The following is a 15,244-nucleotide window of genomic DNA, read 5'->3' as shown; positions in this document are numbered from 1 at the left end:
GATATGAGTACAAATTTCCTTGGAATCTGAGAATACATCACAGTTCTGTTGGAAATCCCCGTTTTTTTCATTGAAACCTACAGTGCGCTATGACTCAGACGAAGAGCACGTCAACAACCAAATGGTCTTTCAGGGAACCTACGAAAACACATTACAGTATGGAGAAATACATCACATGTGACACTCACTCTGTTCGTCTTTTTTCTTTCGAATCAGCTGTTGTAGCTCTTCTCTTTTCTCCTCCTCCATCTCTCTTTGCCTGTGTTCAGTGCTATACTGAAAAAAAAGAAGAGGAGATATTAACACTGTTTTGCACAAAAAGAGACAAGCATTGCTACCATCACACAGCCTACTAAGGCTCGAGAGTGCTGACACACAAGTCTGTCCTTACCTGCAAGTGCTGCTTGGAAAACTTGGGAGAGGTGAGGGGTCCGAGGAAGAAGGGAGGGCGGGGGGCCAGCATGGCCGAATCTGGGCCTGGATGTAAGAACCTCTGGGTCACACTTAGGTCCATGGGCTGCTTCCCATGTATGGATAATGAAACCTGATTGCTGACGATCACATCCACTACAGGAGGAGAGAGAGGGAGACAATAACACATCAGTTAGTTGAACAGTATCAATGTCTATGCTTATGGGTGTCAGTGAGGGGTAGGGATTATCGATTTGTCTGACTTGACACCACATGTCATGCAAATATCTCAGATGTCCAGTTAATAATACAAAGAGCCACCTGAGGAAGCGTACTTTTCACAGATATTCACAGCAAAAGTCCAAGAATAATCGGAGTGTCGTTTACTGCTTGTGCTTTACATAAACATGATCAAGAGTGCATTCAGTTTATTTGGCGTAAGTGTATGCCCAGATGTGCACTTGTATTTGAACTCTGCACATTCACCAGTCATATTTCATTTCATTCAAGTCTTCCTGCCTCAAGTGAACTGGCCATTGTCCAACACTGCATTCAGGAAAGCAAGAAAGAGGGGTGTTTGTGTGTGTTGGGGTTGGAGGGGCACAAAAGAAAGAAAGAATGAAGGAAACAGGGTGGGGAGCTGGATTTGAACATTGTGTGGTCAAGGCATTTGGGTCAGGTATATTAATCTGTCATCTCCCTTCCAGGTTTTACTAACATGAAAGAAATAAAAAGCTAAATTTAGCACAAGTAAGACAATTGACCCAAGCTTCAGTGTCTTAACGAAAGACAGATGTCTTTTTCAAGGTTTCGATTCATTTATGGAATCCAAAGGCCACCGTAAATATGTTCGAGGAACTTTACCTTTCAACTCAAATGATCCACCTGATGGTATGACCTACAAAACATAAGACAGGAAGGCAAATGATAACTGCGAGAGAGGCATCATCAAGCCTAAGTTTTGTCATGCTCCATAAAAACAAGACAAAAACATGTGCAAGCTCAGGGTTGCTTTCAGACTGTTTTCACGTGTCAATGCGACTGACACCAGAAACCAATAAACATGGCGAGGAATGTTTCGGTACTGACACAAAAGTTTAGACAGAAACAATATGGAAGGAGACACCTTGCTCCCTCTGGGGTGGAGGGACAGTGGGAGGGAGGGAAGGACATGGAAATTTACCGAACCCCTATGCCTGAATGACTGCAACCCAAAATATTACTCAACATTACTCACAGAATTCCTGTAAGTGGACGCTGGCATAACCTGATGAATTGGGTTACTCGCTGTGGACAGCAGTGTAACACAGTAACAAGTTTGCAAGAACAACACCACCTCTCACACCACAGTATCTCATTAAAATATACCTGCATTGCAATTACTCACTTGTTTTGGTTCTTGTCCAGGAGATGACAAACCAAACCAACTACACTGATAAGAAACACCAGAAAAACGACACTATCAAAATGCCAGGATGACAGATGCAGCAGATGCCGATGAGTCAACTCGATGGCGTTTCTAGCTAAACACACAGTCTGAGTTAAACAAACAGTGTTTTGAAGGCTTGGTCCTCAGAGTCTACTGTCAAAATTAATGGTAGCTCCAGCAAAAATGGTGCATTGGACCACGACATTTGCAGAAGTTACAGAGGCACTCAATCAATCAATCAATCAATCAATCTTTCAGCAGCCCAACACAAACCTCCATATGCAGGCTGCACAGTGAAGTTCCCTCCTGCAGGAGCCATACAGTATAAGACTCGGGCAGCCTCATTTGGCCGTCGTTCTCACCAGCAAGACTGACTCAGAGAGAGGAATAATAATGTCTGTGAAGGCGTTCTGGGTTGAAAGAATTCCTCTAAAGAAGAAAACACTCCCACGGTCTTATTACTGCAGGTCGAGTGAGACCGACACACAGTAGAACATGAAAAAACAGGCGGGGAGTTAATAAGACCAGAACTATTTACAGTACAAGATAATATCGTACAAATTCAGCCAAATGGTTTCAGTTCTGCTGTCCTGCATAACGGCCCAATACAGAGCTCATGATAACAACCCTTTTTTTCCCCATGTTTTCTGTATGTGTGAGACACACAGACACACATATGAACAAGCTATTGTGTGAAAACTAAAACTTTTATCCATGACTGTTTGATAGACAGCGGCTGACAAGCGTAAAAATTATGTCTGCAATTTACACGCTTCTTGCTCTGCACAGCTCTCCTGCTTCACAGGAATCTGACCTTGCCAGGTAACTCAAAGATGCCAGGACATGTCAGACAAAGTCTCAGAGACAGAAATATCTAAACCTGTCCCACCTTGAGCCGGTGACAGCATGTTACTGTTGAAGTTGACAGGGCTTGTTTTTTTAAGCTTTGGATTCTTTTTAGAGTACTTATAGAAAAAAAAAAATGTGAGAGGTGAAACAGGAAGTACTCGTTACTGGAGCACGGTGTGTATCGCCAGACGAATCTACGTGCGTTTTGAAATTCGACAATCACGGGAGCGGCGGGGGGGTGGTGGGGACTTAAATAATCTGCAACACACTCTCTGACACACAAACACACTCGATTACCAAACAAGTCAGCCCCCCCCCCCCCCCCCCCCGAGAGAAAGGAAATGATCAGGAAGTCAGTCGTACTTCTCATCTGAACAGAAAAGAAACACCTGCGGTATATTTTTACCCCGAAAATACGCCGAAGACCAGGCTGCAGCAACCATGCATATCTGAATTCTGCAACAATGTGACACTATACGTCCTCTGAGAGACACATGGTCTACATTAGCTGACTTGTATTTACTCCAATTTCCTGTAAACTTTCTGCAATTTTAAAGGAAAAACCACTGGTCCACATAAATATGTTTACTGTTCTGAGTTTCTGTACAGACGCTGAAGCTGTGACTTTCTTTTTGATTACAAGACTGGACACAAAACCAGTTTGGTCACCACATGATGCATTCAAAGAGCCAATTAAGGATTTCTCCACACTGATGCTGAACGATTTTAAAAGCTGCTGATTACTTCCTATCATCTCACCAAGAGTTTGTTACATTCACAGCATGGACATGTTTCAACATCACATGACAAAAAAGTAGTGAAACTGTATTTTTAGCCCTGAGTGTTTTCGATGCTCTGCTATTCATCAGCTGCGCTCTAAAAAGGCAACACACATATTTTAAAGCTGAAAAGAAATGCCGTATTATAGATAAAATCTGGAACGTTTTAAAAATAAGGAGAACTGCACCGCGATGAGATCTGTGTGCGTGCTTCTCTGTCTCTCATTTGTGCATTGTGGTGCTAAAAATAGGCAGGAGACAAACTTCTGGTTTCTGTAATAGCATATTCGTTTCACAACCATCATCCTCTTTCTGTGTGCCTTCTGCAGCAACACACTGAAGCACTGACACACACACACACACCTGCACACATGCACAGGCTTTACTGGTGCACTCACACACATACGCAGAAACACACACTCCAACAGAAACAGTGACTTCCTGTTTCTAAAGTTAGTCTGCACCATAACATCCTCTTGGTTCATTTAGGCAAGAAGAAGCTGCTATTTTGGTTGAAGGGCTTCATTGGCTCATTTCTGCAGCTTGAGAGTTACAGATGTCCTTCAGCAGTATTTATATCCGCACTGCGGCCCTAAAATGTGCTTTGTTTATTGTTGGACTAGAGCGAACTCCACAGTGGTATTGGATGGAGTTATGTCTGGAAGTCACACATCAGGTTAAGTGCTAGTTACTATTTGTACGCATAAACACAGGCAGCAGGCTTGAGGTTTATGCTTGGTTAGACGAGCAGCAAAGCAGAAAGAGCAGGAGTTCAGAGACAAAATGTCAAGTGAAACATAAACAAATATTTAGAGTTTCTAGTAAGATATCAAGCATGTTCACTTGTGCTGAGAGTAAATTCATTTCGCTTACAACCAAGCTGATGCTGAGCCCAGTTGACTCACGCACACAATCACAGTTTTACGACAGCTTTCCACCACGCCGGCCACCTTCAGCAGCTCCCCCGGCCCACCACCTATCCCTCCGTCCATTTCTCCGTCCCTCCCCCGTCCTTACGTTTAGAGGAATCCACAGCTGTTGGGGACATTCTGTCCCTCTGCTTCCGAGCAGCTGGAGTATCAATCTCCTTATGTGTGCATCCATATGTGCGTGTGCTTGTGTGTGTCCATCCTATACGTGCCAAGGTATTAATAACTTGCAGCTGTTTCTTTTGAGTGTACACAACAGGTCTTTGTGTTTGCATAAGTAGGATCTGCTTGTGCGACAGTTGAGGCCGCATGTACACGTGTATCAGTACATCAGTGCCGGCGTGTGTTGCTGCCGGTGTATTAATAGCGTCCATTTGTTTCTTTTAGGGGAACACTGAGGCTCTTTGTGCAAGTTTCACTACATGTAACCATGCTGCTTTATTTTTAGTGTCACCTGTCAGTTAACACTTGCGTTATTGTGTGCAATCCTGCAAGTGCGCATATGTTTGATGACACTGAGTTTGCACGTTGCTGTTTCTCGAAATATTAATAGCATCCCACCACTTGTTTTATGAGTGTGCTACATCTGTGTGTGTGCTTCTAAGTGTATTAATAGCACTCCCAATTGCCCACACATGTTTCTGTATGTGTATGGCGTGTGTGTGCGAGTGGCTGTCAATAACTTTGGCCTCAGATATCAGTCCTACTGCAAATGCATGTGGATGGAGAATGAGTTTACTACAGCCGACCACTACGAGTGAGCTGATGACAGTGCATGATGTTGGCTTATCTCAGTATTTGCATATATATTGTTGGCACACATTGGAACAGGAATTGCAGTACATAAATGTTTTACATGCTTTGGTGTATTTGAAACGTAAATACAACTGTAAAATTTTATATCCTGATGTAATACAAATTAAATTTTTCTATGGTTGCTACTAATGATTTTTTTCACTTTTTAATTGTTTGGAAATTGTTTTGCTATTAAACTCAAAAAATGTCAACCACAATTTCCCGGAGTCCAAAGCTATGACTTCAAATTGTTGGCTTTGTATGCAAAACACAAAAGTATTCAATTTACTGCAACACAAAAAAAAGAACAGCATTAAATCCTTATATTGATGTCAAGGATTTTTACTTAAAAAAAATCAAACGATTATTTGATTATCAAAACAAAAGCATATTCATTGTCTTTAAATCATCAGGAAATTTGAGGAATCCTTGTCAAAAATCTTTGTCATGCAAATAATGTTCAGCCTTTATTATCAGATGTTTAGCATTTGTTAACAATGGCAACCAATTCTGTAAGGCATACGACGTAGCTCATTTCTTTCTGCCCCCGCGGCTTATGAAGTAACAACTTATTGTGCTGCAACATAAGCCATACATGCCTACACTGGACTGTCAACAGGATAATAGCACAAAAAATACGACAGTCTTTCATCCGTCTAGTCTTTTCTCTCATGGTCATCCGCACTGTTTTGTACCGCCTCTGCCATGCTCTTCAATCAAAAGTTCAGAGGTCAGACAGTTGCAAGCCTTCTCTCGATGTTGTGTCCCTGAGGGGGCGCAGGAAAAAGATGAGGGGTCGGCAGCTCGCTGCAGAGTTGTGTGTATATGAGTGTCAGAAACCAGCCTGCTCTTCAGTGTGTTACTGCAGCTTTCTTTCTCACAACCAAAACAAAGTGACAATTGTTGAAATGGTTTCATTTTTTTCTCCCATGGCTTCCAAAGGGTCATCTTTTTTGTATGGGGAAAACAGAGCTAAATTGGGCTCAGGGTGCTGTCATAAGGTTGGCATGAGACTGAAACTCTGCCTTGCCTGAGGACACACACAATGTTTTCCTGCTCAAAGAACTGACATTGATACTTTCATGACCTAGCAGGTGCTCCTCAGTGTTGACACAGTACATTAGTACTAATACACGCCCTCACTCAGACATACCACACACAAATTATCACCTTAACATTGGCCTCAATTATGCAAAGTAAGACAAGAGCCAACATTTCACCTGACAGGAACACCACCTGACTTCCTTTATGTACTGCAAAAGAAAATAAGCATGTCTAAGTTTGGACTGATTCAGGTCAGTGGTCTGTGGCTCTCATCTCCACCTACACACATCCACCCATGCTGAGCGATCCTGCCATTACCAGTTGTCACCTGGAGGAATGTGGCCTTTACACACCTCCACTCACAGACATATTTTTGAAATGTAAAAACTCATCGCCTGGCATAGGGATGATTTGACTGAGAGAACAGGTTCTCATGCCCACTTCCTACTCTCATGTTTGCCCATGTGTCTGCAGTATACTATGTATAACTGCCTGTTACTGCACCCTAGGTTAGAGGGCTATGTACACAGAAGGGCTTCTTTGTTTCAAATACACGTTACAGTCAGTAAGAGTACAGTTACTGTCCTCTGGTACTCGCATGCTTTTACTACTGGTTTTGATAAAGTTACCGTCTTTGAACTTGGTTGATTTCCCTAATACTGTCCATCTTTTGCCCCCTCTCTCTGTCTCTCTCACACACACTCACATGATACACAAACAGAGCCATGGACCCATCGCTGTTTTTTTGAGGAGCAGAGTGTATCAGCAGTCAGCTGAGTTGATCTTAAATCGGGAACAGGAAATGTGATCTGGGGCTCTGGCTGGTCCAGAACACTGTCCCTATTGTCAGCGCACTGCTGTGGCTCACACTGGGAAAACACTGGGGACTTTCAAAGGTTATCTGTTCTGGGAAAAGGTTGATATTCACTTTCACAACTACCCTGCAGCACAAAGGTATACCCAAAATGCATTATCTGATGATGGCCTGATCACTAAATATGACTTTGTTTTGTCTCGCGTTTCTTACAATACATGCAAAGATCTATCTGGGGCGAATAAAAGTTCTGTCAGTGTTAACTCAACGTGGGTCGTGGAAAACACAGTGGAAAAAGTGATTAATCCACAGGTTGTGGAAGGTCCCCCACTGGTCATTTGAGTCATCAATGCAAGATGGAAATTAAAAATAAAACAACCCACTTAACTTTTAATGACCTCAACTCATCAGGCTGAAGACATTAAAGACACTGTGAACACCTGTCCACCTACAGCTGAATCAATTAGTCATTTAATCAATTAACCAACAGCTACAAAGATTATTTATTTAGCAAAGCAAAGCCAAAACATTGTTGGACTGCTGATTGGATAAAACCAGACATTTTAAGTCATCAGTTTGTGCTTTGTGTGAGATTGTAACTGGAAATGTTCACTATTTTCTGATATTTTAAAGATTTAACAATTAATCAGCTAATAAAGAATTAATCCACAGGTCAATCAATGATGAGAAAAATTGTTAGTTGCTGCCCTAGATCCCGTCTTACCAAGAGCTCAACAATCAAAAGATTAAATCGACTAGTCGGTTAAGAGAAAATTAGTCTGTTATGATAATTGATTAACCTTTTAGTCATTTTGCAAGAAATTTTTCAATGACAGAAATCTTTGTTTTTTGGACTAATGGTCAGACAAAATTTGTATTTTATAAACAAAAAATCCAAATCAACAATCCAAGAAAATAATGCATAACAGTTTGTGTTAAAGCACATGGAGTTGAATCTTCAGAAAAGGCTTCAAATAAACGTGATCACCTCATGTGTTTTAAATAACTTAAATGAATGGAGGGTTACAGAGGCTTCATACCTCAAGAGCAAGTCAAAACAACACTGACTGCTAGCAACCACACTGCAGTGCAACTGACTAATAAGAGTCATATGAATTGTAAGCGTTACCTTGCAACTAGTCATGCCACAGTATGACTCACAGCTGATGCCAGGTGGAGAAGGAAAGAGACAAACTATGTTGACATCGAAATGTCTTGGTGTACATGAATGTAGACAGACTCTACGGACAGACAGACAAACAAAATTCCTGACTCTCCAGTGTCTGTGGGAGTATTTTGCCTTTTCTCTTAGATGATGGTGGTAAAGTTTCACTTCAACCATCAGCCATATCAATTCATTGTTTGTGACTATGACAAAGCTAAACCCGTAGGCTGTCACAACTTGTGGAGCGAAGGGGCCTTTGTGATCAACAGTTGGAGTAAGATGACACCGATCATGTAGCATAAAGGGCTGTTATAGTCATCAAAGTCTTTATTCGGTGATCCACTTTCGTACACACACATGCAGAGACAACCATGCCTGCATGCACGCAGGCAGACGTTTCCCAATTCAAAGCAGTAATGATCACTGCTGGTTATCTGAGATGATGAGAGGAAAAATGAAGGCGTGATGGAGAGATTTAAATCATCATCAGCATCAGAAAGGGGGCAGAGGAGGGGAGGGGGTGTCGATTCCCTTGGCATGGCCCACATGAAACTAATGTAACTGTATCCCCGCAACAACACTGAGGCTATGACCTCATCCCGTCCAGAGAGGGAACCTGGACACATGAGAACATTACTGCACGCATGGCTGCCGATTGTGTGTGTGTGTGTGTGTGCGCGTCCATGTGTGTGCGTGTAGGTTTTCATTTTCTGGGGACTGAAGGGACTTGGGTGGGATCTAACAATTTTAACGACTTTTTTCATAACACAGCACACACATTCAAACACAGCTGCCCACCCCTCGGTCCATCAAACAACCAAACATTTGTTGCCTTGTAGTGAATGAGTCAAACTTTTCAATGACGTTATGGGCAGAAATACATCCAGTAGGAAATTCTACACTTGCACTCACAATGAGGCCTTAATGCCATAATTACACGATTATTTGCCCTATTTATCGCCTAAAGATAGTCATGTTGCCTGTCAGATTAGGATAATAGCCAGGGCACCTTGAGTTTCAGGCAGTCAATTAAGCAGTCTATCAGGCAGCTAATAAGGCATTAACTCGCTCAAACTGAGGCGTCTGACTCTGAGCCATGACCTCATGACGTGGTCCCTTTAATTTTGGAAATTATTATGGCCTTTTTTTTTTTTTTTTACTGTGTCTTCTGATGAAAGGTGCAAACACCTATCTGCAACTGAAAATCTTAGCCAGGTGAGCTCTTGCACCTGTTGAGCTAGGAAACATGCCAGAAGAAGACATTATGGATCCCACACCGGGAAATTAAGTAGGAGAAGAAGAAGGCGGATAACGTAAACGTAACCTGGCATTGGCAGAGCTTGTAGACTGGGCAACTGAAATTCACGTTTTTGCCACAAAACGAGCTAAACAGGTATTTCAGTTCAAGCATTTCAGCTGACGCCAGTTCTTGTACACAACGAAGCAGCACAGTAACAGTCGGGATATTTTTAAACAAAGCTTAAAGCCTTTGAAAAATATAGTTACTAGTTTAAACGCGGTTTGCTGGCTGCTTCACAGGACATGTTAGCAAATAAGCATCGCCTACCTTTTGGAGGTGAAGTTCGAGCGCGAGGTGCTGACAGGCAGGCTTAAAGTAGCGACAGCTACTCAGAGAAAAACAAAGATGGGTAAAGACTGTCTACTCTTGTCATCTTGGCTCTTTTTTTTGGCTAGACTGCTCGTTATTGTGTCAAGTTAGCTGGCTCGTGCTCTGGAATAAACTAAAAAAAACGCTGGTTCCAGCCGCCAGCGCGCGCCGCTGTCAGTGCTGTGTGCACGCGGTAAGTTCAGCTCAGCACTTCACAAATGTTCCGCTAATTTTTTCAGAGAAAGGCCGTCCACCGTCCCCGCGAGCGGCTCACCACTTATCTGTCCCCTCCTCACTGTCGCTGATAAAAACCTGCTCGGAGTCTCACTTTCATCCGTGTCCGTGTGTGCTGCTGGTGTGAGGGCTCCATCTGCTGAGCTCAGCCAGTAAAGGACGCCCTGTGTGTGTGTGTGTGTGTGTGTGTGTGTGTGTGTGTGTGTGTGTGTGTGTGTGTGTGTGTTGGCGCGCACATAGCGTACCTGTCCAACAGTGGACCTCGGCGTCCTTGAACATTGACGGGACATTTTCAAAGTCTATTTTAGGAGCTACTGGACAGGCTACACACTGAGTGGACCTGCATTCAACGTAAACATTATCTTCTTGTAACAAACTTGTACCGGTGACTGTCCCCTGTTTGCTGGTTCACAGTGACACAAGATTGCTAGTTCTTGATGTAATAAAAATCCAAATTTAGCAATCTAGTTTTGCTATCAACACAATTGCATATCAAAAGGTTTCAAGACGGCAGCAAATCCTCCAGTAGAATTCTTTACATCCACTTTACAACAAACGTGCTCTTCCTGGTGCAGGGACCCATTAAACCTCCTTTATATGGATTTCCTATCTTTATTGAATTCTTGATATGCTGCTAATGTAACAAGAATCTTGCTCTAAGTGTTTATTGTCCTCTCTAACGTGCCCTTTTCCTGGTTTTATTGTATTTTTATTTTGGGATGTGACCACAACGGGAAGCCAGTAGCAGATTTGGACAGACACACAAGCACACAGACAACAAATTTGCTCTTAATTTACACAGTGCTGCTGCCCATTCTCACATGTCTTCTCCCAAACTGAACTCACTGTCCCTCATAGTTTCCTCATTCTGCTTGTGACCAAATTAAAAAAAAAAGAAAGTCAACATCATTGGCTCGATCAAGATAAACCAGTGTGGGACAGACCAACCAGTATAAGACGGTGAGCTGAGCCAATCCTTTATTTCATGTGACCCAGGCTGGTCCTGGGAGTCAATAAGTTTGCCGTTGTTTAGTTAAATTGTGTACCTAAGGGGGAAATTATGGCTTGGTCTTAAAAAGTTGCTATCAACAACACTCAGTCTAATTTCAACAACAGTATGTCTTTTCCCCTGTGCTCTTGGCAGGACTTAACAGTCCATCCCCCAGTCACGGGGCTGGCTGTGGCCTGAATAATTTGAGATACGCACAGGCAAATTGAATTTTATAGCAGATCTGCCATTTTGAACAGCACATGCTTGAGACAAAGCTTCTTCTATTTGCAGATGTGGAGCGTAACTGTTGCTACTTAAGTTACATTTTCAGAGAAATTAGCTAATTTGAAACAGGTTCTGTTCATCATATTTATATATGTGTGTTTTTTCAGTCGCTGTTTTGTTATGGCCTTTACATATAAGTTCATGAGCCATTATCAACATGTCATTATTCATATTAATCACGTCAACTTAAGTCTCTGAATCGCTGCTTTAACGTTATGGCACCCGTTGTGCAAACTGTGCACACTGACACATGTAGAAACTGATGGCTATTAGTAAGTGCCAAAGCTGTCTCTCACTGCCATTGCAGTGCCACTGCAGGATAGCATGCGAGTGTTTGGAGGTGTGTGTGGGTGTGTCAGCTGACCTGTCTGTGTGTATGATTGACTGGATCATTGACCCCCTCAGTAAAAAACATCCCCACCTCACAGCATAGTGAGAATTTGAGTGAGATGCTGTAGAAAACTCATCTTCAAAATCTTGTCAGATGCTCGCAGAGATGCTTTTTTTTTTTTTTTCTTGGAGATCACCCAAGAGAATTTTAAAAAACTGAAAGCCAGAACAGTGACGAAGGGAAAAGACATATATAGCACACATGGGTATGACTCCAAGGTGGAGTTTTGTGGCCAGTGGGGTTCACTCCTCTTCCAGTCACAGGAAGCAAGTCGGAATGAGAGGAATGCAGTCAGGCAATGCGGTGATGGAGGGAGCAGCAGTTGCAGGGCAGATTGCCAAAGAGAGTGAAAGAAAAGGAGGGACTCGGGGAAAAGATAGGGAGAGTGAGAAAGTGATTAGAAAAGGCTGGGGAGCGAGTAATTACGATGCACACACTGGGACGCTGGGATGCCTCCAGAGCCGTGCAGACACACTCACTCATCAAAACAAAGGGCCAGCAGCGGCTTTCCTACCTGCCTGCGGTGCGAGTGTAATTGCTCTCTTTGATATGGACAGTTTGATGTGGACAGTCACAGACGGAAATGCCACAGTGCATTAGTGTGACCCGCGGAATGCGTGAAGTTATCAGCTGAACAGATTTCCTGGTAATGGGCGGAGGCTGGGAGCCCACAAACAAGAATTTGTTTTTTATATCCAGGGTGGTCATTCTACCTTACCAACACACACATACACACACACGTGCATGCAGATACACAGCTTTTCTTGGTTTGTGTCAGACTGACTGCCCTTTTCTAATTACTGTGACAGTTGCACTTTTTTGTGTTTGTTGTGAAGTCAAGACATTTCTAAAATCTAAAATCACAAATTTGTCTTTATGATATGTTCAATATTACAATTAGACTCGTGTTTCAGGTGAAGAAAGCTCCACAAAAAGCCGTTAAGAGGAAAAAAAAAAGTTGAGTCCTCAGGAAGAGCAGTAGAAGAGAGATACCTCTGACATGAAATGCTTGTCATATAGACAGACTAGAGAGAATTAGTAGTAGGAAAGTTGTAAACTACTTAGCATCAGTGATTTAAAGCTGCCAAAGTAATGTGTAAACAACTACACATTACTTTGGTTTTACTGTAACTTTTTTGGTTCAGTGTCACTGCTGTCATCAACCCAGCAGCAGAAAAGCTCTGATAAACCCAGTGTTTGCAAACTGCTCAGGACCAAACAGCAGCCAGACAAAGTTAGAGTCGCCACTCGCTGGTGAACACAGTGGAGCATTGGACAGCTAAAGAGTGGGAACCTGCAGGAGTTGGTGGAGATCAAAACTTAACCACAACAACTTCATGTGATATGGTGTCAGTGTTTGGCCCTCAAATGGCCAAAAAATAATGCAGCTTTAAATCACAAGTTAATGTGGAATACAGAAAGGAGGAAGAAATTCAGTTAAACGTTGAATCTATGGATCATTACCTTGTTGTTTACAAAAAAGAAAAAAAGATCCATCACGTATGTAAAACAGTGGTTGTGGCAATGCATCGTTTCCAGTCCAGTGCACATGTTCAGGTAAGACCCGCTACGCTCTAGCTAGCAGCCGTGTGGTAACTTTGAACTGAGAAGGTGCTGGAGGCTGCTCGCAGCAGTGGGCAGCCTCCACAGCCTTTCCATTCCCAACAGCAAGTCAAAGTCAACCCACAGAGGGGATAGATAGACGGCGCTCGCCTAGTTTCTCTGGAAACTCACTGAGATGCTGGAAAGTGTTGCTTTACAACGCCTTCGCACTCCTGAGTGCACACGTTGAAAAAGGTCAAAACACAGTTCAGAACAATGCGTACCACTTTGAAAAGGTTTGTCACATGCCTTTTAAAATACTATGCATGTCAACCTAAACTAACCCGTGAACAAGCAATTTCACTGGAGCTCCTGTGAACTTAATGCTCATTTTGAAAAGCATTTCCAATGTCTGTTTGTGAGAACGTAGACAAATTCAGAACTTTTATTTGGTAAATGTCCCACATAATGAGAGAAACAAAACATCCACACAAAAACCTTGGCCTGGGTGTTAATGTTAACAGGGAGAAACATGGAAAAAGCAACATCTTATCATTAACATTTACTTTATGTTTCATGCTAAATGTGGTTTCCATCTCTGTACAGTGCTTTGTGAACCTACTTAAACCACTTCCTCTGTGAAAAAATCCTTCAGACAGTCTTTCCCTGCACACTTAAACTTCCCCATGGCTGTTACATTAAAATTAGATCAAATTCTTGCAGTAAAAATACTTTTCCACGAGGTGGTGGCACTCAAATAACTGACTGCATCTATTGTTTGTCATCTAAACACAAGCAACAGCCTGTTCAGGTGTGACAATTGGAAGTGAACGGACTGTTGGCCACTCATTGGTGTCATGCATGTCAACCAGTAATCTTCTTCATCCCTTTACGGTGGTCACTTGACCTCAGTTGGCAGCCTCTGCTCTAATGAAGAAGCCTCTTCAGACCAGAAGGAGCTAAATGAGAGATGATCTGTTTTGGATCGCCATACGACTCCCTGACTGCGTAGTCTGATTCAGTGACCCTGAGAGAGGAAGAGTCCCCGAGGGCCACTTCCAGCTGACTGTGGCCTCTTAACCCGCTGCCCCTCAAACCAAACAAGCCAAGAGTTTGATGATTTATGACAGAGACAGAAATATAGACTTTGAAGTTTTTTCATACAGCGCATACACAAGTCCCCAAGATGGTCTTTAGATGGTTGCATTCTGACTTAGAAATGCATTGATTAATCAGTTATCCCAAGTTTTAATTTTCAGTGGACCAATCATTTCAGCTCTCGTTCTCACTATAAATCTGTGAATGACACAGTATGATACGAGGTGCTTTTTGCTAATAAAGGCTTTAGTTCAATAGCGTTTATGAGATTTTAAGTGCGACTTAAGTGAAACATTGCCTTCCTTGGATCTATAAAAGAAACACCATACATAAGTTTGGGCAGGATGGCATCTGTCCAAGGTGCGTTTTTAAGCTGTAGCTTTTATCAGTATTAAACTCCCCACAACAGTCATTTGCATTTGACACTGCAGGCATAAAATAAACCATGAATGTCACCCTTACACCCCCCTCATTTTCAGAGGGAACACATAGGAGTTACACTCTGATTTATAGCTCAACAAACCACGTAGACAAGTCTCTAAAAATGGAGCAGCACGGGAGAGTAAAAATAGAGTGAAAGTTTAGTGTTTTGGGCGAGAGAGCGAGCAAAGGCTGAGGCAGGCATTTCATCTTATGCAGCAAGATTTATGCACAGTGCACAAAAACAAGGGGGGGTGGGGGGTAGGGGGGTGAAAAGCTAAACTTGCTACCAGCTCTGCTAACATTTTACCTAGTTTCTGATCATTTCTAATGGAACGATAATGTTTTAAGCATGTGCTGGTGGTGATGTGATGTGCAGATTTCTGTAAAATGATGTGTCAGTGGGCAAAAAACATATATGCAGGCAAAAGCAAGATTTGACAACTCAAGCGTGTTATT

The 15,244-nt window shown here is 42.5% G+C and overlaps 1 protein-coding gene across 2 annotated transcripts in view; it reads right to left on the bottom strand.

The window, feature by feature from the left end:
* Positions 1-10,142, bottom strand: part of LOC143338678 (histone deacetylase 7-like) — a 33,321-nt gene extending 23,179 nt beyond the window's left edge. The window contains exons 1-3 of one of the 2 annotated variants that reach the window (XM_076759264.1): positions 9,783-10,142; positions 392-567; positions 189-276 (exon numbers count right to left, since the gene is read on the bottom strand). In XM_076759264.1, the coding sequence (XP_076615379.1) occupies positions 189-276; positions 392-514 (211 nt within the window). In that variant the 5' untranslated portion in view covers positions 515-567; positions 9,783-10,142. The remainder of the gene's footprint in view (positions 1-188; positions 277-391; positions 568-9,782) is intronic. The other variant, XM_076759258.1, reaches the window with a different exon arrangement.
* Positions 10,143-15,244: the final 5,102 nt, after the last annotated feature.

Source organism: Chaetodon auriga, chromosome 2, assembly GCF_051107435.1.
Source record: "Chaetodon auriga isolate fChaAug3 chromosome 2, fChaAug3.hap1, whole genome shotgun sequence".
In the NCBI taxonomy this organism is placed as follows: domain Eukaryota; kingdom Metazoa; phylum Chordata; class Actinopteri; order Chaetodontiformes; family Chaetodontidae; genus Chaetodon; species Chaetodon auriga.
This window is presented reverse-complemented; position numbering and strand designations above follow the sequence as displayed.